Source organism: Aquila chrysaetos, chromosome 19 (genome assembly GCF_900496995.4).
Source record: "Aquila chrysaetos chrysaetos chromosome 19, bAquChr1.4, whole genome shotgun sequence".
Lineage (NCBI taxonomy): Eukaryota > Metazoa > Chordata > Aves > Accipitriformes > Accipitridae > Aquila > Aquila chrysaetos.
This window is the reverse complement of record NC_044022.1, coordinates 11,201,300-11,223,463: the sequence shown is the minus strand read 5'-3', so window position 1 is coordinate 11,223,463 and position 22,164 is coordinate 11,201,300. Positions and strand designations below refer to the sequence as shown.

At 36.5% G+C, this 22,164-nt stretch overlaps 1 protein-coding gene across 1 annotated transcript in view; it reads left to right on the top strand.

Moving 5' to 3' along the window:
* The window catches only part of AASDHPPT (aminoadipate-semialdehyde dehydrogenase-phosphopantetheinyl transferase), a 41,562-nt gene that overhangs the window by 9,276 nt on the left and 10,122 nt on the right, over positions 1–22,164 (top strand). The window contains 3 exon segments of the mRNA XM_030043236.2: positions 12,780–12,901; positions 13,385–13,546; positions 20,247–20,324. Coding sequence (XP_029899096.2) covers positions 12,780–12,901; positions 13,385–13,546; positions 20,247–20,324 — 362 coding nt within the window.

The following is a 22,164-nucleotide window of genomic DNA, read 5'->3' as shown; positions in this document are numbered from 1 at the left end:
AGGAAGGTTTAGGACCAGGAAACTTCTGCTACTTCTATAAGTAGCTGTTTTCTTGCCTTATATTGGGTGGTGCTGTAAGTTCTAGGCATTCATGCCTGTGTTATGTGCTGTGTTGCATTTTGATGGAAAATCCAATCTTGTACTGCATTAAAAAATAGTTACCTGCCCTGTACAGTTTTTCTGTCTGTTCATCAGAATTGTTGGGTTTTGGTTTAAATATGTAGATCTTTTTCCTAGCAAAAAACCAATTTAATAAAAACATAGCAAACACTTGGAGATAGTATCTGCAAGAGTAGGTATGGTAGATGTGGTAGTAGATAGCCATAGCAAGATGGGTGATGAGTGGAATGAGAGCAGCCCTGTGGAGAAGGGCTTGGGGTTATTAGTGGATGAAAAACTGGATATAAGCCAGCAATGTGCACTTGCAGCCCAGAAAGCCAACCGTATCCTGGGCTGCATCAAAAGAAGTGTGACCAGCAGGTCGAGGGAGGTGATTCTCCCCCTCTACTCCGCTCTTGGGAGACCCCACCTGCAGTACTGCGTTCGGCTCTGGGGGCCCCAACAATAAGCAAGACATGTACCTGCTCGAGCAGGTCAAGAGGAGGGCCACAAAGATGATCAGAGGGCTGGAGCACCTCCCCCTATGAGGACAGGCTGAGAGAGTTGAGGTTGTTCATCCTGGAGAAGAGATGCCTCTGGGAAGACCTTGTAGCAGCCTTCCAGTACTTAAAGGGGGCCTACAGGAAAGGTGGAGAGGGAATCTTTATCAGGGACTGTAGTGATAGGACAAGGGGTAACAGTTTTAAACTGAAAGAGGGTAGATTTAGACTAGATATTAAGAGAAAATTCTTTGCTGTGGGGGTGGTGAGACACTGGAAGAGGTTGCCCAGAGAAGGTGTGGATGCCCCATCCCAAGAAGTGTTGGATGGGGCTTTGAGCAACCTGGTCTAGTGGAAGGTGTCCCTGCCCATGGCAGGGGTGTTGGAACTAGATGATCTTTAAGGTCCCTTCCAACCCAAAGCATTCTGTGATTCTATGAAAGATATAACTGATACAGGTGAATGGACCATTGAAGTTTTATCAGTTTTTCAGTTGTGGGCCATGCACTGCTTTTGCCATGTTGCAATACAATTATCTTCCTCTTTCATCTTTTCTTGTATAGCCTGTTGGCTGGATAAAAGACAGCTCCTGCAGTGGCTGGTCTGGAGCTATGCAGAAGTTGATTTGTGTGTTGATAGCAGGGAAGGATACGGGGGGACAATATGCTGAATGACTAGCTGACTGCTATCTCTTCTCTGTGAGAAGACCAAACAAAACATGCTGTGTTTTAGCTGTCAAGTGGGCTAAACAGTCTTTCAGCTGCTGGCAAGCCAAACAAATGGCTTTACAAGGGGTTTTTTTAAAGCATGTTCTTACATGGTTACTTTCACTGTTACATAGGAGAGATCAATTCCCAAATTTAAAACACTAATACTTTTTCTGTCATCTAGCGTTTTTTGGCTTCATTTTGAAGGGGGAAAAGAGGGAAGGACTGTGTATACACAGAAATGGGGATGTTTTAAGCATGAAAAAGATAAGGGACTGTTGTGGTTTAACCCCAGCCAGCAACTAAGCACCACACAGCCACTCACACTTCCTCCCCCCACCTAGCGGGATGGGGGAGAAGATCAGGAGAAAGAAGTAAAACTTGTGGGTTGAGATAAGAACGGTTTAATAGAACAGAAAAGAAGAAACGAATAATGATAATGATGACACTAATAAAATAACAACAGTAATAATAAAAGGATTGTAATATACAAATGATGCACAGTGCAATTGCTCACCACGTGCCAATTGACACCCAGTTAGTCCCTGAGCGGTGATCCCCCCACTCCCCCCAGTTCCTATGCTAGATGGGATGTCACATGGTATGGAATACCCTGTTGGCCAGTTTGGGTCAGCTGCCCTGGCTGTGTCCTGTGCCAGCTGCTGCTCCTCCAGCCTTCTTGCTGGCTGGGCATGAGAAGCTGAAAAATCCTTGACTTTAGTCTAAACATTACTTAGCAACAACTGAAAACATCAGTGTTATCAACGTTCTTCTCATAGCTAGCTCAAAAACATAGCACTGTCCCAGCTACTAGGAAGACAATTAACTCTATCCCAGTTGAAACCAGGACAGGGATGTTTTTACTGCATCTGGCTGTGAGATTCATGTTCTGGGACAGGCATCTGTGCAGTGTCCTGACATCGCAAGGAACTCTGTTGTTCAGTGGCTTCATTACTGGCGTAGGATATCATGATGTGGAAGGATACAGTCCCAGAGTGTGTATGTCTCCATATTGAGGACCAGCTCCACACCAAACACTGAATTTAGAAGAGAGATCTCTTATCGTACTCTTTGAGAGAAACCAGCTCAGTCTGAATTAGCTTGTACTTTCTAAGATTGCAGAGCTTTCTAGGGGGTGCGGAAATTGCATTAGTCAAATCAAGGTGCTAGGAAGCGTGAATCATGTAGTCAACTTCATGTGGAAGATGATGATGACTTAGGTACTGATAATTGGCTTTTTTTCCCCTCTCTTTTGTCCAATGTGATATTTACGTACCAAGTACCAAGCAGATCCCAATGCACCTTCAGGTTCTGCAGTAGTACTAGTTCCTTAGAGATGGGAATACTCTCCCTGTAATCACATTTTCACTAAAGTACCTACCCTTTCCTGCTACTATTATCTTAATGCTTTTATGGTTCAGTAGCAGCCATTAGTGATACCATGTGGATAATGTTGTTTTGCAGTATATCTGATTGAATGCAAAGATAGAACTGGGTGTCATCCCCTTTGTGCTGGAATTTCTGTCTATGCATCTCACCAGCACCATATATGCATGCATATGTATACATGCATACCAGTATATATGTGTGTATATGTATGTATGTACATATATGCTTTTTTATATACATATATATGAATGTGTGTGTGTAGATACATATGTGCACACATATGTACAGTGTGAGAGTTAATCTGATTTCACTGGAGGTAGAAAGTGATCTAGTATTGACACTGGGTGGCCATTCTCATAGCAGTGGGTTTTTGCTTGTCTGCTTTCTGGTAATAGTAGATTGTATTAAGTGGTAGATTTTCTTTATTTATTTTTAAGCAAAGGATTAATTGTCAAAGGTTTCGGTCAGTATGATCTTTCTGTATGTGTAGAAAGGCCCTCTAGTACATTATTTCATAAAATGTAATAAAATGTTTGAGAGATCTGGTGGCTTGGTACTACTACTGTAGTGTAAGGCTATAGATGGTCAGGCACGTATATGTGGGTACTGTTGCACTAGCAACACCTTGAGGATTTTGTTGTCTTTAATTTAAAGAGTAAAAAGGTCTAGCTCCATTAGAACATGTTCTATGTTCCTCAATGTCTGTTACCTTTAAAGAGATCTGAGCATGTTTGACTTTTTTTGACTTCTTTTATATCAGTATTTGTTCCTCACAACCCACAGGCACAAAGGCTTTATACAAAAAAGTCTATTTTTATGGTTATTTAGATTTTGTGCTTTTGTGTTTATTTTCAGTGTGGATGCATCATAACTTCATGAGTGTTGAAAGGAAGTAGAGTTCCTGCTGCTCTGACAAAATGGAATGATTGCTTTAACTGTTTGATATATTTTATAATGGAAAACTGATTAAAATGCCATTTTTATGGGGTAATTTATCTTTTTGAGGAAATACTGTGGCTACCTAAAGCTTTGCTAGCTGTGGTCTATGTCAATGGTTGTAACTTTTACTTGCTTAAGCCCTTTCCAAGAGGTTGTATAACAAGTTACGAAAGGTTTTCTTATTTTATTACTGCTCATTATCTTTTTTGCTATTACTGTTTAGTTATACATTTCATTAAAAGAATTTGGGGTTCCTGAATCATCTTAGTGATTTAGACCTCATATATTTTAAATACTTTTATTTTCTCTACTCAGAAGCAAGCTAAAACCATGCGCTTGCACCCAGGTGTGATTATGTCAGTAAGGTCTTCAATGCAAGTCTGTACTACAGTTGAATATTTGGCATAGAAAGAACATGTGAAAGTATGCTGGAGTCTGAACAAAATTTGAGAGGATGTGTCATTTGTTTTCTATTTTCAGAACAAATGACAAAAAGCATGTATCTGTTGCAGACCATAGACCACCTGTCTGTAAATTGATCACATGTGAGGCATCCAGTTAACAGTGTGTGACTTTTCTTCAGGTTTTTTTTTATCCAAGCCATACTTGTGTCAAAATTGCTATTTTTCCAGTGCAGTTTTGGAGGTAGAGCTATCTAATCCATTATGATTCTTTACTTTCTTTTATTTAACATTGACTATCAGGGCAGCTTGCTTAAATATTCATCACTGCTGTTAGACCCAGTCACAGTAATGTGATTGAAACCTTAGCAGTTTCTCTAATATTGCAAAGACTTAACGATCCTAACTGCAGAGAAAATATCAAACATTATCAAATTATGTCAGTCTCTTTATGACTTTTCCATGTTGTACAATCTGGGAAACGTTGAGTAATTCAGAGGAGGCAACCTCAAATTTTCTGACATTTTAAAGTTAATGCTGCTTCTCGGAGGCACGCCAAGATAAAACGTATCATCAGTAGTTACACGAGAATGGATGTTTAACATATGTCACTGGGAGAATTGCGGGATACTGGCAGAAAGCAGAGAGGTCACAGAATGCAAATCCAGTTTCCAACTCACACTAAAGCTGTGTGAGGTAATAGATTTTAAAAACATGCTTTGTTAATTTTCTGTCTAGTTCTTCCAAGTTAGTAATTTATCTAGCTAATTATTTGTCTTGTGTTGTCAGTTTCTAAGCATCTGTACAAGGGTTAGTTGGTATTAATGAACAATTAGCACTTGCTCATCGGTTGCAGAAGAAATGTTTTGACTGTATCAGTTTACTTTGGTTTCCTTTAGAGATAGTAAAACATGGTCAAACATGGCTTGGGTCCTACATCAAAGGATTGTCAGCCCAAGAGTCCAGGACTAAAAACGTATTCATTGTATACAGTTTGTTAGTTTGCAGGATTTATAGCTAGACTGTGTTTCACTTTATTAAGTAGATTGATCTGTTCATACTTCAGTCGCTCATTTTGCTAGCCAGTACGTTTCGCATTGTCACTTTGCCTGTTTGCCATCTGAAAGTAATTGATATGTATTGATTAGATATTAGTTCTTGATCACTGACCTGTTTCTTTCATGCAGTTCAAGGCAGTCAGGAGTCTGTTAGCATTCTGGGGTTTGGGGTTTTTTTGATTCTTTGTTTTGTGGGTTTTTTTCAGCGGATTAGTTAATCAGTAATCTGGCAGTAGTAGCTTTTAGCTTTCAATTTCCATAGTTTTGGATATAGACCACAGTATAAGCTAGTTAGTTTGTGTCTGACCAAAAGAATTTGAAGACTGTAAAACTGGTAAAAACTGAAGTGAGGAAGGTCAATCATCTGTTCTTCTCACTATTTTTGAAAAGGCATGTCGTAGTTTTAATAACTTCAGGTACAACAGGACAGTTACTACCTTTGTTAAGTGTACATTGTATTACCAAAGCTGACTTAAAATTGACCTGATGTTTTTAACAGTGTAAACAAAACACCAGTATGAAGATTTCTGTATTAGCCCTATGGATAGTAGTCTTCACTATTATTAGCATCATAATTTACATGGATCTGCCTACAAATGCAGGTTGTTTGGCTTTTTTTATCAGGTAGGAAAATGGGGAAAAATTACCCTGCATTTATCTACTATTTCTAAAGCATTTTCTCAAATAAGACCAGGGAATATAGCATGTTTTGTTGTTCTTCACTCCTACATCTTTTTAAAATCAATCTTTTGTATCTGGTCTGAGGTTTTGCTGTTTTACAGCGAAAATGCAAAGCAGATTTTTGGCCTAGTCTTTACAAAAAAATTAATAAAATACCCAGTTGTCGTTGCAGTGGAAAAGATGGCATTGTATATTTCAATGTAAATGGTTTGTGCAAAAAATCCAAAATGCACACATGTATGCACACACATGATTGTGCATACTTATCTCTATATAGCATGTTTACTTTCCAGGTTTAATATTGGACTCTTTTCCAGTATCACTCACTATTTCTTCTCCTCACTCTTCCTGAAATTTCCCGGATATTGTGTATTTTTAATTTAATGAAGAAACTTAACTTTTGGTTTAGAATTTTTTTTAAAACGCATAGAAGACAATTTTTGAAAGATTACTCAGATTATATTTTTAAGGATCTAATGTGCTTGAAAGTTTATTAGCAGGGAATAATAGCTGTATATAGGAAAGAAATTGATTGCCTTCACAGCTGTGTTAATTTTACATTTGTTTTTTTCTGTGAACTACTCTGGTTTCAAATCTTCATTATGGTGTGATAGGGGTGTGAGGCTTAAGTGTCTGTAGATTAAAGAAAAATCAATGAAAATATATCTTGGTCTCAAGAATAAAACCTCTAGCTTCTCTTGTGAATATCAAACTAATTTAGACCAACTGGAGGAACTGGTCAGAGATTTGGCGGATGCCTTTCCTCTGTTGGCTACTGTTACCTAAGAAGCAAGTTAAAGAGTCTTATGGAAAGGAGGCAGAGCTCTACACATTCTAGGGAAAAAGGACTTTTAAAGTTAGGCCATTGAATAGCTAAACCATCCAGTCAATTTTGTTCTAATGCAAATGAACAGACAGGTTTGTATTTGTCAGGCAATCAGATACTGGGACAAATTCTTGTCAGTTAATTGGATATTATGAAAAGAAGCTGTAGTATGTTTTGGTTAAATTTAGTAGAGTTTTCTAGTTGACTTTCTTGCTTTTCAGCAAGGTGATCCAATGTAAAAACAAAAACTGCTTCCAATATTTAGGGGGCGTCATGCTCTGTAACAAAAATTCTTCAAAAGTGGAGTTTACAGTAGACTAGAAAAATGCTTTCAGAATATTAGTTGTTATGAACAAAAGCAAAAAGAAAGAATGCACAACAGTTTGTGTAAAGGTGAGAAAAAGAGTGAACTATAAAAACATATACAAATGAAAATGTATTTTCAAATGAGGGCAATATAATTCTGCTCAATATTAAAAAGAATTAAAGTTTGTTTCCAAGTTTCTCTTGAAAAGAAATTTTGAACAGTATATTAACTGTAAGTTAGGAAATTAAGTGGCATAGGCAAGTAAGAAGTATATATACAAAACATTGGAAATAGTTTTAAAGTTTACATTGCCAGGCATTGCCACATTCAAAATTTCTAGCTGTTAACTGAGATTTTCATAAGGTTTATAGTGAAGTTATTTGGTTGATAACTGAAAAGATATATGTATTTCTGAAAAGAAAAAGCATCTTTCTTAATAACATCTTTATGATTAGGCTTCTATACTAAATAAAAACTTATTTTTAAGGTGTTAATAGAGGGTAATTGTGAAAAGAGATATTGTTAGATTTTTGACAGAATACTTACAGTAGTCAATACAATAAATTTCAAAGCAAGAAAACTCTGTCACAGCGGAGCTTATTTTCATTAATCCACTTGACTCAGGCAAGTTTGGTTTAATTAAAAAATCTTATCCCTACCCTTCCACCCCCTTGTCATGTTAATAACTTTCATGCAGTGGGCTCAGTTTTTCTGTCTGCTGAAATACACACTCTCAATTCCCTATAGAATGTAAATCAGCATTTTTCTCATTTCTTTTTTTTTTTAAACCTTTTATCCAGTATTTTCATAGATCTGCTCCCATCACAGTTTTTCTTCTCTTAAAGAAAACCAGCAAAAGGTGAGTGATTGTTGTTTCAAAGAATTTTAATAGTTGATGGGTATATGTATCTTTTCCCATTAATCATAAGCCACCTGTGGAACAAGCTTCCTGTTTTTCTCTGCTTCCAACTCCACTTATTTTTGAAATCTCATATGAAAACATGTCATATCTCTCTTAGGTATTCTTAAACCCACTAAATTTAATTTATTCCATTTCAGTGATGAACCCCCACCGAGTCAGATGCTTGACCAAACAGATAAATATTGTGCAATTTCCTGATGCTCACCAGTTTAAATAAGTAATTTACATACATAAATATTTTTTCTGAAGTGCATACATTGTGTGTTACAGGAATCTCACTTTGCCACTGAGGTGGACAAGATTACTGTAAGTATATTGGATTTATTGGAATCAGAATCTAAATTCCGATTCTTCAGAAGCCATAAATATGACTTACAAGAAGGGATACTTGAGATGCAGTTTTGTGTGTTTCAAATAAATTTTTCCACATAGTAATATCCCCAGCTAATTTTTTGGCTCAATGTTTAAGTGGTTTTTTGAATAACCCTGAACACTGGGAAAGGAGTGCTGGATTATATGAGCAAAGGCTCAGTAGTGTGTGAACCCAGCTGTGCAGCATCTGCTCTCGAGCTTGTTAGCGTATGGATGTTTAGAAGCACAGACAGATCAGATGGGCAGTTTTCTACAACCTGTATAGGCATATCTTAAAGGAATCTTTTTTTCTTTACTGCTGTGAGTTAAATAAGAAACAGTACTACAATTATAAGTTTCAATGAGTGTCTGGCCTTATCATTGATCATTGAAAATGTAAAGACAAAGTGTTTCTGAAAGTATTTGTAATATATGTGTGCACTACAATAAAAGCATTTGTTCCTTCAGAGAAGCAGTTTTTCAAGTTCTTATTGTCAGTTCACTTTTATCATGCTTCTCCAGTTCATAGATCTTTTTTAGAGGATTTTCTTTACTGTTTTTCTATGAGCAAATTCTAAGTTTGCATACAGTAAGGATTTTAGAGCATTTATGTACCAGAATTCCACCTGCATAAATACATACACTGCAGCCAAATTTCTCTTAGAAAATTGGTATCATCTTGTAGAGAAGAAGAAACTACTGCACGGTGAAGTGCAGTTACTAAGTTCACATTTTTAGTTAGTTAATAAAAGTCTGAAGGTAAAACCAAAACCTGACTACGTTTATGAGAATGTTTGTCATGTTATGTCATTTTTGTGATGAATACTTTGTAAGTCTTGGGGAAGATCTCTGAAACTTCTAAAAGTACTTTTAAGAATAATTTAATATGTCTGGTTGATAACCCTTACAAATACTTTTTTGTCTTGCCTTTATTTCCCATCAGAGTTCCAACTTGCATTCCAGTTTCTTTTGTGTTCTGTTACATGGCCTTTGTATTTTCCTTGTAGAAAACATTGTGGCTTCATGAAGATCACTGAAATATTGAGGCACATTTTTCCTTCTTTGCTTAAATTTTACAGAGTAGGCTTTGAGATTATGAAAAATGTTTAGTACTTCTAAACTTCTCTGAGAGAAAAATACAGGCCATAAACACAGGAGGAAAAATACTTCGAAAGGTCTTAGAAAGTTATCATCAGTATAGGAAGCTCAGATGTTCAGTGAAGGGCCCTGGTACCCTATCTTGCCCTGTACCTCACATTATCATCTGTAGACTATGCCATGTGTAATCCAAAATTGTATCCAAAATAGCTGTTAGCTCTAAAGTATGCGTAATAGAATAATTTGGCATGAAAGCTCTTTGGTATATTTTTAATGAAATTTAATTATCTTGTAAACTAGAAATTGGATTATTAATGAATTGTAATGGTCACAGAAATAAGTCCAAGTGTTTGTGTAATTGTTGATAGGTCAGTTTATTTCTGAAACAAGTTGGCAAATGGGAGGTAATTTAGAAATGAAAATTTAAAAGCAACTGAATAATTGCTATATGGGACTTGTTCCCATTCTTTGAAAAGAAGTTTTTGTAAATTGTGACAAGTATGTTTGAAGCTTCCCCCCGCCCCCCCCCCCCCCCAAAACAAAAGCAAAAAAGGTAGCATCTAAAAGAAAACTTTCTGCTGCTTCTAGTTTTGTCCCCTTCTCATCCCCCAGGTTGTGAGAAACATGCAAACACTGGAGAGGGTTTAGTGAAGGGCCACCAAGGTGATTAGAGTCTTGGGGAATGTGACCTGTGTAGAAATACTGATGGAGCTGGGTTTGTTGAACCTGAGGAGGGGAATCCGATCACAGTCTGCCTGAAAGGTAGCGGTAGAGAAGATGTAGGTAGCTGTTTTCATGAGGGTACACAGGAACAGGGCAAAGGGCAACAGATTCGGGTTACTTCAGGGGGAATTCTGTCTCAATAGAACAATTCTTCACTGTGAGAACAGTAAAACACTGGAATAAGTTGCCCAGAGGAGGGGTGAAAGACTCTGCTTGACACAGCCCTGGGTAACCTAAAATAAGGTTCTTTTTTCAACAGAAGGTTGGACCAGGTGGTCTCCAGAGGTCCTTTCCAACCTAATTTTTTCCATGATTCTGTGAATCTATCTTTCTCTGATATTGAAGCAAATATGGGGAAATGGACTAGGCAGCTTGTGGTACTGCTAGTAATTTGTGGAGAATAATAGTCGTAGCTCCTCTAATCTGATCCATTCCTTGGAGAGAAGCAATGGTACTGTATTAAGAAGGAAATGGGAAGGGAGGGCAATTCAGGAGAAAGCAGTGCCTGAGCTTTTTCAGAGGAGGGACGTGACAGATGGTTGGAGTGGAGGGGAAAGTACTATGTAAATTTGAACATAAGCATTGAGAAGGTTAGCTGAAAAGCTGAAGAAACCTGCGACAAAAAAGGGGTAAGGAAGGAGTGAAAAGGCAGTAGTATATGGGTTTGACATACACTTGGTATACTAAACAGTTTAAGTATCAAGTGTATTCATCATGCGTGATAAGGTTTGGATGGTGGGAGGACTGACAATGCAGGAGGTATTATACACCTCTAGGTGCTGAAGGTAGTGTAGCGTGGATAGTCTTGGATGATCTTGTCTGGTAGTGTGAATAGCCTTGGGTTACTGAAGCAAGAGAACTCTGAAAGCAATGGAGGAAGGAGGGTACACCAGGACATTCTTGAATGTTTTGTAGTTTAAATCACCTGAAGAGGCTGGTGCCTCAAGACTGTTGTCTTAAATACTTGAGAGAAGAAGAGAAAGGAAAAAAAAAAAAAAAGTGGATTGTTTGGAGCAGGTGTAACCACAGTTACTTGGTCATAAAATGGGCCATATAAACTCAGAGAGATAAAAGACAATAACCTTTCTCCAAGTTCACCAGATTTTTTTGTTATTTTTCATTCTTTCAGGGAATTGGATTGTCTAAGTAGATGGATATTTCATTTGCCTTGGTAATCCATCAAAACATATTTGACATTGTGGTTGCTTTTCTTTTTCAGTATCATCATTTTCTCCAGAGAGGAAAGTTAGTTCTGTCCTTAGATTGTTCTTGATCACTCCATTAGCTGACTACTGCAATTGTCAACAAAGTTTCTGTCTTAAGATGTTTTCTTCACTTTAGTCTATAAATGAAATTGAGGGCATCTCTGAAATGTCACTGCCATGTCTTGTTTGATGTCTATGTCAGATTACACTTCGCAGTATGATCTGGAAATTGTCAGAAAACCTGAGTGTGTGCTTTAGTATGATATTAGTTTGTTTAGACCAATTATTACTGTTCCCAATACCTGTTTTTATATAGCGCTTAGATATCTGTAGAAGACAACTACTTTATAGAGAAGGGTTAATACCCTTATCCCTGGTTTAAGATGGGGAACACCACTGTAGAAAAGGAAAGTTCCTTCCTCATAGTCACGCACAGAATCAGTGGCAGAGCTAGGCTTAGAATCTGCATCTTCTTTAAGCAATTATTTAGTGATGGGTTCTTAAAAGTAATGTGGTATTAGGAGGGGAGACTATGTTTTGGATTAAATAAGACTAGTATTTTCTTTCTAATAAGAACATTGCATAACCTATGAAAAATTTTGTCCCTATATGTGGAATTGTCTCTATCCAGATTTTTGTTATCCCTACTAAAGAAAATAGATTGCTTTCTGCCATTGTCTGTTTAGCCAGCTGTAAGCCCTATTGGACAGACTGCATGGTATGCTGATTAATGATATAGGCTGTGGATGATTAGCCAACTGTAATGAGGTCCATAGCTTCCACTGTATTACAGAAATGCCATTGATCAATATAACCACATAGTCTGTAGTATCTTCTGCAAAGTAAATTTAGACTAGTGGGGAAAAGTGGTGTAGCCCCTGAATAGCTGCTGCAGTGCTACACAGCTGTGCTTGTTTTTAGAGGAGGACTAAATTTAATCTAAGGATTTGAAGGTTTGGTGGTTTGTGGTTTTTTTTTACCTTGGTATATTTCTTACTGTGATTATGGGCATCTCCCTACCCCCATTTTTCTTGCAAAATAAATCCAAAAGACTTAATATGCATGTGATAAATTTGGGAGATTGTATTTCTACATGTGCTTAAAAAAGTGTTTCTTTTATATCCCAGCATCCAAGGGCAGGAGGCAGAATAGCTTGATGAATTCTGACAAACAGCATGCTGTTTTATGAAATGTTAGTAGATCAAGCTGTCAGATGTCAGAGACTGTATATGATATTTTTGTAGCTGAATATACATTTTATTTATATAGAATCAGCACTGGTTAAATACTTTCCTTTTTAGAGAATGCTGAAAATACGTAATATGTTTATGACTTTCATTTCACATTTTTAATGCAGTAATTCTGCTATAGGAATGGGTTTTTTTTCATACTGTGTCCTGAACAATCACCAGCATCACTGCTTCGAGGCTATATAAATTCAGATTGTAGAGCAGAGTTGGTTCCTAACTTTTTTTCTTATGAGTTTTTTCTACAGCAATGACACGAGGTAATTAATTTACTTATTATTACTATTCTATTAAAATTTCTGTAAATATCTCTTTCTAATTTATAGGTAGTAGCTCAATTCCAAATTTCTTTCACATCATGAAGCGGCAGTTTACTGAAACAGAGTGGGATGTAATCAAGTCTATGAGTAATGAATGGATGCAGCTGGATATGTTTTATCGGCACTGGGTAGTACTTTTTTTCCTATTTAAAGACTGCAATGCTATAAACTGCACGTTCTCTTTTGATATATTTTGTTATTATTTTCATTATGGTAAAACTATACTTTTTATAGTTACATGTTCATGTGGAGATAATATTTTAATTGGTTTTATATTTCAGTGATTTTTTTTTTAACGTCAGAATAATTTTGAGAACCATAGTACAGCTCACATTTCTAGAAGTATTTATGACTAGTTTTAAACACATAACCCAAACAAGGTGCCACTTGGTAATTCCAGTTGCATGTTCATTATAATGCAGCAAGGTAGGCTAGGTATTTAACGATGCTGATAACTTTTTCTCTTGATAATTGCATCAGTCTACCCTCACATTTACAATAGTATATAAGTCTTAAATTTATTTGGTCTACAGTGTCTGCTTAGAAGTAATGTTTATAGAACAGTTTGAAAACAGCCAGTATTAATAAAATGCATTTATTCTGTGTTTCAGGCCTTAAAGGAAAGCTTCTTAAAGGCTATTGGAGTCGGAATTGGCTTTAACTTGCAAAGAATTGAATTTAATGTGTCCCCATTGCAACTGGAAATAGGGAAGGTGTATAAGGAGACAAAAATGCTTCTGGATGGAGATAAAGAAGAAGAGTGGACATTTGAGGTAAGAACTATTCAAATTCATTTTTTCAATAATGATAAACGGTCTCAACACTATGGTTGCCTTGCACATTTGATTCTTTTTAATTGCAGCTTCATACCTTTATTCCGTATAACCACATTGAACATACATCAGTCAAAACTCAGGATATAAATCCACGGCATTTTAAAGTATTTTTGATGATTGCAAAAACACCCCAGAGATTTATTCATTATAATGGTTTTTAATTTTTTCTGTTCCTGGGGTATATTTCTTGCACTCTATGAAATTCATCCTAGGGTGTGCAGGAAGTTCACTTGGAAGCATATTCAGACCTGACTTCTGAACAGTGTCTAAGATTTTAAAGTTCTTCATCAGTTGGTCTAGAATGGGACTAGCAATTAACTAACCCCATTAGTTAGTGTTTATGTTAAATATTTGAAATGGAGGAGGTGTCTTCAGCTCCTTTGGGTTTCTTAACTTCTTGTCCATAAAAGCTGGTAGAAACGTGTTTTTGTGGGTTTGAAGTTACAGTGTGTTAATTCGCTGCTGTCTGTGGGAATGGAGAGATGCAAAAAAACTTGCCTTTGCTTGACTGGAACATTAGTTTGGGCTTAATCTTCTGGGTGTTGGGTTTGGGGGTTTTGTTTGTTTTTCCTTCTTGAAAGTTATTGGGACTTATCACTAACACATCTATCTTGTTAGATTTGGTAGGAAATGATCAGTAGCATCTAATGGAGTTTGAAGGGTGTATAGAGAAAGAACTGATGAGGACATGGTTTAGTGGTGGACTTGGTAGTGTTAGGTTAATGATTGGACTTCATGATCTGAAGACTCTTTTCCAACCTAAATGATTCTATGATTCTATGCAGTGATCTCAAATTATTTAATTACCCAAAGAAACCAAGCTTTAAAAAAAAAAAAAATCACAATATTATTTCTCTACACCTCAGAGGCACTTTCATTCAACCGCTTAAAACATAGGAGAAATCCAAAGACATTGACTTTAAAATTGTCTGTAAAGGGCACCTTGTTCCAGTCTGCCGCAAATTTGTGCAGCTGGTGTATAGCTGACTAGCAATTCAAAGAATACATACTTTGCAATTTCACAAAACAGTCAACCGCACTTTTCAGTAAGAGTATTCAGTTTCCAATATGCATTTACGTTTTGAAAATGTGTACATTGCTGGAGACAACTGTTCCAGTAGATCTTCTCTAAATGACAAATTTCTGCTGTATGCTCATTTTGTGTAGTGTACAAACTACATGTATGGTACACATGTAGTAAAAAAGAATTAATGGACTAGTAACATTTAACTTGTAGCATAAGTTGACCTCTTCACAGTTTATTCCTATCAGCATTTCTAGCCACATTTGGTTTTAGCGTTATTTTAAAAGTCAACCCATACTAAATCAGCCCTCTTACTGATATTGCCATACTGTCTAGCGATTGAGTATGTAATGAAATTCACTAGTTGGAGTTATAGACTGGCAAAAGAAAGTCTTAGGAAAGACTATGACGCATCTGGTAATAGAATGCTTTCTGTATTAATGCTAACAGTGTACCTACTACCTCTTCTGCTTGACTTCTGGAACTCCTAATTTTGGTATTTGACATGCCTGTGGTTAGTTGAATAAAACAGCCTGAAGATGATGATGTAGACAGCTCCCTGTATTACTTAAATGCTTTATAATTATTTGATTTTTTTCCTTATTACTTAGTAATTACTGCTAGAAGTTTAATTAAATTATTGTCTGAGGAATGTCTCCCCTTCCATGCTTGCCCTTCTGCTTCCCAAGAGCACAGCCTTATAACAAGGCAGACTGTAGTACTTTAAAGAAAGGATTTATTATCAAGTTTCATTTAAATACAAGCTCAATTGGGATATAATTTCATTTAAATATCAACATTTATCAAAATGAAATTGGAAAAAAAACCCTAGTTTTTCATTTACCAATCCCCAGTGTAAAATTAAGCATCTCTGTCCTTTTTTGTCTTCTCCCAAGTTTCTTTCAATTTTGTGCCCATTTTCTTACTTACAAAAGTCTTTTTTCCTTTCATTATTTGCCCTTGCGCCAAACTCTTGAAACAAGCTGTTAACTGAAAACACTAATTTTGAGAAATCTGGAAGAGTCACTCCAGAGAGGTCATTAAGAATCACCTGTAAGACTGCATATTACTGGTATAGTATTTTCCTAGTGTTCCCTGTTGTGCTGAGTTTGCTTGAGGGAACATTTTCTATCAAATAAAAAAAAAAATACAATGACCTCACTTCTATTTTTCAGATCTGCCTATATCTTTGTGATAGGAGATGATCAAAGAGAGCAAGGCTGTTTAAAACCCAATTATCACATATTTTGGATTGTCTTGTTTTAAAGAGAATCTAACTTACCAAAAACAGAAAAGAGAAATAAAGGGGATTTTACCCATTTAAAATATTCTGAAATGTCCTTCAGAAAGTACCATGTAATGTGAAAAAAGCAACTTAAAAGCATAAAGACTAGAAAAAGATCTACCATCTTATTACACTTGTCATGACAAAAAGGTCAAGTGAAGTACTAGTGAATCAGAGCAAATCAAAGCTGACACTGTTCAGACACCCTGTAACTGTTCACAAGAGCAAAGTCCATTCATATTGGAGATAGTATTTTCTGTGAGCACTAAAAAAAAAAATTTTTCTGTAATTTTGTTGTAAATACCAAATGAACTACCTTGTTGTGTAGTTGACTGTTTGCTGTCCCTTTACCAAGGGTTTAGTTGGGTTATTTTTTTTTTTTCTCAAAGTGTCTTTCCCCTCCTTTGCTCTTCAGACATTTTTGAGCTTAGATAGAAGGCAGTAGCTCAGAAACAGCCTGTTTGATTTTGATGGAACGGTTTAGCTTTAGGCACTTGTTTTCATACAGTACTCTAGAGGTTGCTACTCAGATTCCCTCCAACTATTTTGGAAGGAGTAGGAGAAAAAATACAGTAAAACTTCATTTAAAACCATAATTTTAATTTTAAGATATGTCTGCTATGTGTGTTAAATATGCTTTATTTACATAGGCAGTGCACACTTCACTCATTTTAAAAAGGTAAATTTGTTTAGTAATAATTAAAAGTTTACTAGCCCAGTGAAAAGTGATACAGTATTTGTGTCAGGGTGTTAATTTAGGATGGAGTGATTATTCTGATTATTATTATGAGTAATTCTGTATGCTCCATTTACTTCCTTTGAAGAAAATAAACTTAGAGAATGAAGTACTAATTAATTTTAATAAAAGTGAAAGAAGTTGATTGATAACAATTATGGCAATTTTTATAATTTAAAGAGGTAAACATAAGTTTATAATCTCTCTCTCTCTCTCTCTGTAGCAGATCGGATATGTGGAAAAAAAATCCTAATTACTGATTTGCAAAATGGGAAGCGTATTCGTGATTCTTTCCTTATTGGTCCCAGTTTTGTACAGTTAATCAGAAAGAATGACTAGATAGCACTTATTGGCATCTATATTGAAGAAAAATCTTACACGAGACATAAGACACTTCTGTTTTGGTCCCTACCTCAATTTTGGATACAACCAGTTTATAAAGGAAGCACCCAATTTATCCTAAACCTTATTCGGCGATTAAGAATCGCCTGGCATCACTGCTGCTACACAAATAACTGTTTGCCTTTTTTCACAACAAATATTTGCTTGTTTTCTCTATAAGCAAGCACATTACTTCCAGAATATGAATTTCAAACTGAGATTACCTGAGTCAATTTGAAATACATTTAGTAATTGGTGTTGATGTGCAACTGTAATGGAGTCTTTCACCCTTAGTAAAAGAAGTTAATCCTTTTGTATTGTCAGGAATAAATAGGAATGAAAACTTCTAAGACTAGCTAATCCAACTGGATTCACACAGGAATCGGTTCTGCTGGCTGGGAAGGTACAGTTTCCTCATAACCTGTCTGTTGTTGAGGGAATCCAGAATTATTTGAATCCCAGACACATCATTTTGCTGAGACTTTGAAATGAGTTCATTGTAAGTTTCAGTGTGCCTGTAGCTTGAACAGCTCTAGTAACACTTTTGTTTTTCTCTGCACAGAACCAATTTTGATCCATTATATGTTTTCTGGTTTATAGAGAAGAATCTTAACAAAACAAAGGCAAAGGAATTCCTCCTTTACCTCAGAGGAAATCCTGTACAGTTGTCCTCTTTCTCTTTTTGTTTAATCATCTATTTCTATTTAAAAAGTTGGATTTATTTAATAAGCCAGTATAGCAGTATCTCCAGATGAATAGGGGAGCAAGCTGATTCGCTGTTTTTTATGGTTTCTGTATGTTTCAACTCCATACCTTAAAGTTTTTGCTGGCCGCTAGTAGGGGCCAGGAAGGATCTCCTTCCCTTCTGCATTTGTTTTGGATTTACATTTCTCTGAAGCAGCAAAGATAAGATGAAGGGCATAGTTTGTTATGTTTTATTGTAAGATGCTGAAACCTCTTTTGTGATCACAGAGGATACATGAAGTAAACGAGTTGGAACCTTCTGAGTTCGTTATCCATTGGGCAGGGTCTCTGGAGGGGAATGGTCCCTGTTATCTAAAGAGTCACTATTATCTAAAGAGTAAATGCAGCTTTGAGCTGACAAAAAATTATTTAATGAACAATATGTAAAAGACTTTATAATATGTTTATAGTTGCACAAACAAGAAGTAATGCATAAATTCACTTCACAAAAAGAAATTTCTGTGCATTTAGCTTAAAGCTGTAACACAGCTGTTTGCAGACTTCTGACTACAGATATAGGCCACTGCTGAATGGCCTGTGCTGTGTCCCCTGTTCTCATCAGTCTTTAACCTCTTGAACGTGCAAAGAATGAAGAAGGGGGAAATGAAGTGATGAAAAACTGGATGTAGTCATTTTTCCTCTCTAGACAAACACAAAACACTGCCGCCCTAGAACTATATAAATTGCTTGTCTTAGCAAGACTTGATCAAACATCTAATTTTCATAGTCTTTTTTATTTTTGAGGAAGTTATAGAAATGGGTGTCATGTGTACAAATGGTTAGATTTCATCAGACTTGAGGTAGCATTCTTTATGCTTGACTTATTTTCAATCTTGTACACTAGTAATAGAATGGAAAACCTAGTAAAATACTTTGTAGTACATATACCTATAGCTCTTGCAGTCGTGGGAAATATGCCTTACACTGCAGATTTGTTAGTGCTTCTCAAGTGCATGAAATATTTTTCCTAATCTAGACAGAATTTAAATAGTTGTTTTCTTACTGGTGCTTTGCAGAAAGGTAAAACAACAAGAGCTTGATGTTTTGTTTTTAAGTAGGTGAGAGTGACAAAGTTCACTGCTGAATCTGTCAAATAGGGACAGTTTTGGTGCTGAAGAGATCCAAGTAAAAACAGTTCTACTCCCACACCAGCACCTATCTGCCAAGACACCCACATCTTTGCCAGTAGAGTCCCCTAGTCTTATAGTTGTACTGCTGCTACACATGACTAGAGCAGCTGCTGTCTTGGCTGAGCTGGATTGAGTAGATCTGAGCTGAGCATCTTGGACCTTTTTTTTTATATACAAGGCTGTTTGGGAATCACAAAAATGGTATCCTTGCAACTGAAATCTTTGAAAATCCTATCTAGTAGATGAACTGTAGAGAAGCCTAATGCAGACTGACAGCATTGTTTTAAAAGACATTTTGCTTAGATTAAAAGGAAAAAAAAGAAGCAACCAGCAACCTGTCAGAGGAAATAGGACATCATGATGCTTTCTTTATACTATAATATAGTGCAGTTAGAGTATTTCCCAAGGAAGTGGAAATTGGAGGTTCAATCATACCTCCCAGGAGAATATCCAGATTACTAGGTGATTTTCAGATTAATGGTGATATCTAAATTGTTCATTTTTCTAGGTAAAATTCTTGTTATTCTTGATTTCCATTTCAGAAAGTTTGGGAAATAATGTGAAAATTCAGGGGTTAAGAAACAAGGAAAACATTATTTCTCTCCCCCTATATATATTAAAAAAAAAAAAAGCCAACAGGATTACGATTTGACTACCGAATAAACATTTTTCAGAAACAGTATATAAAGGTGTTTTTTTCTGAAATACATTGTTTAGGATGAATTCTTAGTCTTTCTAGAAGAAAACAGTTTTAAACAAAACTATTAAGTAGATAAACAATATTACTAAATATATATAAATATATCTAAAAATGTTTTTTTGAGGAAAATTGGTTCATATTTACACAGAGCAGTGCTCAGACTGCTATGTCAGAAATTTGAAGTTGTGATCTTACATGCTGTCTGAAGCCAAGAGTGAGAGAGTCATTGGTTTAATTTTACACTTATATCGTTGTTTTTCAGAATACCTCCCAGAAGTTCACAGTTGATCTCATTGGAAGACAGATAGCTAAGATCGGTTATATGGCTTATGACTTAAAAGGGACTGGTAAAGGAATGCTAAGGTCACAAACTTGAATATAAATATCTAGAAATGGGTGAGATGATGGTGACCTGTAGTAACCAGTTCAGCCCTGCTAACTTTTTAATGTATCTGCATCCTTGAGCTCTCCAACAAAACTGCTAAAAAGGACTGTTGCTTTTTGAATGTCATTGTTTTAAAGTATTTTAAATGATGTTCTGCTATTGTTCTGAACCATGTTCTAAGCATTTATATAGTCTTTGCTGGAAACAGAGTAAAGAAAATGGATTTACATTGCCATTTTTCATCTTTACTAGGAAACTCGGTTAGATGACCATCATCATGTTGCAGTGGCTCTCGGCAAACAGGAGGGATTTGGACAGAAGCATTCTGATGTAAGAAATCATGAAACGTTTTCAGGTCTTGGTAACTAATCACTTGAACATAAACTTAGTCTGATGCTGTAGCTAAAAGTGTGTTATCTCAGATGTAGGGCCAAGGAGAAAGATTATCTTAAGCACAGTATTAACCAAATTGTTACTGAACTGTTACCTCTAGTTCTGTTGTGACTATTTCAGGAAAGGTCTGGGAAGAAAAAATGGTTTCAGAGGACAGCAACAGATAATGTCAAATCTGGAATGTATGTGTTAGTGTTCAGTGTGTTAATGCAAGAGAAGATTAAGTGATTTTTGTCACAGCCTGCTAGTACTCATGTGGGAAAGATGGTTTTCACAGAGGGAAATGGAGACAGTTGAACCAATCTGGACTGCTAAACTAGTATGGCATCTCACCAAGTTGATTTTAATCAGGGACTGTCAGTGCATGTATCCCAGAGCAGATCTCTCTCTCTCAAACACCATTATGACAAGATAACCCTTGAGACACAAGCAACAACAACCAACAGATGGGAAGAACAGCAGTGTTAGTCTTCATTCCATGTGGTCTCTATATTGAGAGAAGCAACAAAGCTACTTAAAAGCTTTTCAGGTTTTTCTGTGTAATTTAACAAAGACTTGGGTCATGCAAATAGCAATAAAAGTCAAATTTGAGGCAGACTGGCAAGTTGTAGCTGAAATAGCCAGACAGTCAGCAAAGGAAAGTGTGACAAATTGCCCGGTTTGTCTGTGGTGGTGTAGTTGCTCACAAGAAAATGGGTTAGTTGTTTTCTGTTATTTAGATATAAAGATTCTGCCAGGAACTGGAAAAAAAAATAATTAGTATATGAATGGATAAAAGGATGAAAGTGGTCATGCACACATCTATCATGGTCATAAAGTCTGAGTCTGTGTTCATGGATAACACAGAGAGGCAGACCTTTTGACTGTGGCCAGCAGGAGCAGGGAGGTGGTTGTTCCCCTGTACTCGGCACTGGTGAGGCTGCACCTCGAGTACTGTGTTCAGTTTTGGGCCCCTCACGACAGGAAAGACATGGAGTTGCTGTACTTCAGGACATGGTTTAGTGGGCATGGTTGACGGTTGGACTCTATGATCTTGAAGGTCTTTTCCAACCTAAATGATTCTATGATTCTATTGGTTAGATTAAAAAAAGAGGTTTAAACCACCTTTGAGGATTTACTGTGTTAAATCAGTGCTCAAATACTCTTTAAGAAAATATGTGCATTCTGTTTGATAGGACATACTTAAGCTCCCAGTGGGGCTGCATATCATCCTTCCTACAGGAATACTGATAAATGTCAGTCTGAGGTGAAAAGAAGGTTGCTATTATTTCTGAAGACAATTACCTAAGTATTTTACAGAAGTCCAGGATTTTTAAGTATTGACCTTCACCATCACTGTCACACACCTTAAAATTATCATAGAAAGACTAGGCATGGTATCAAGAGTTACGATGAAAAGTCTTCAAATCAAGAGAAGTCTCAAAGGCATACTTGTCCACTGATTAAATTTGTGATGACCTAAATTTCATTAGCTCAATTCACTGAAAAAAGGTCATTTTAAATAGGACAAGTGAGCATTCTGTGACTCCCTGTCCTGGTTTCAGCTGGGATAGAGTTAATTGTCTTCCTAGTAGTTGGTACCTTGCTATGTTTTGAGTTCAGTGTGTGAAGAATGTTGATAAAACTGATGTTTTCAGTTGTTGCTAAGTAGTGTTTAGTCTAAAGTCAAGGATTTTTCAGCTTCTCATGCCCAGCCAGCGAGAAAGCTGGAGGGGCACAAGAAGTTGGCACGGGACACAGCCAGGGCAGCTGACCCAAACTGGCCAACGGGGTATTC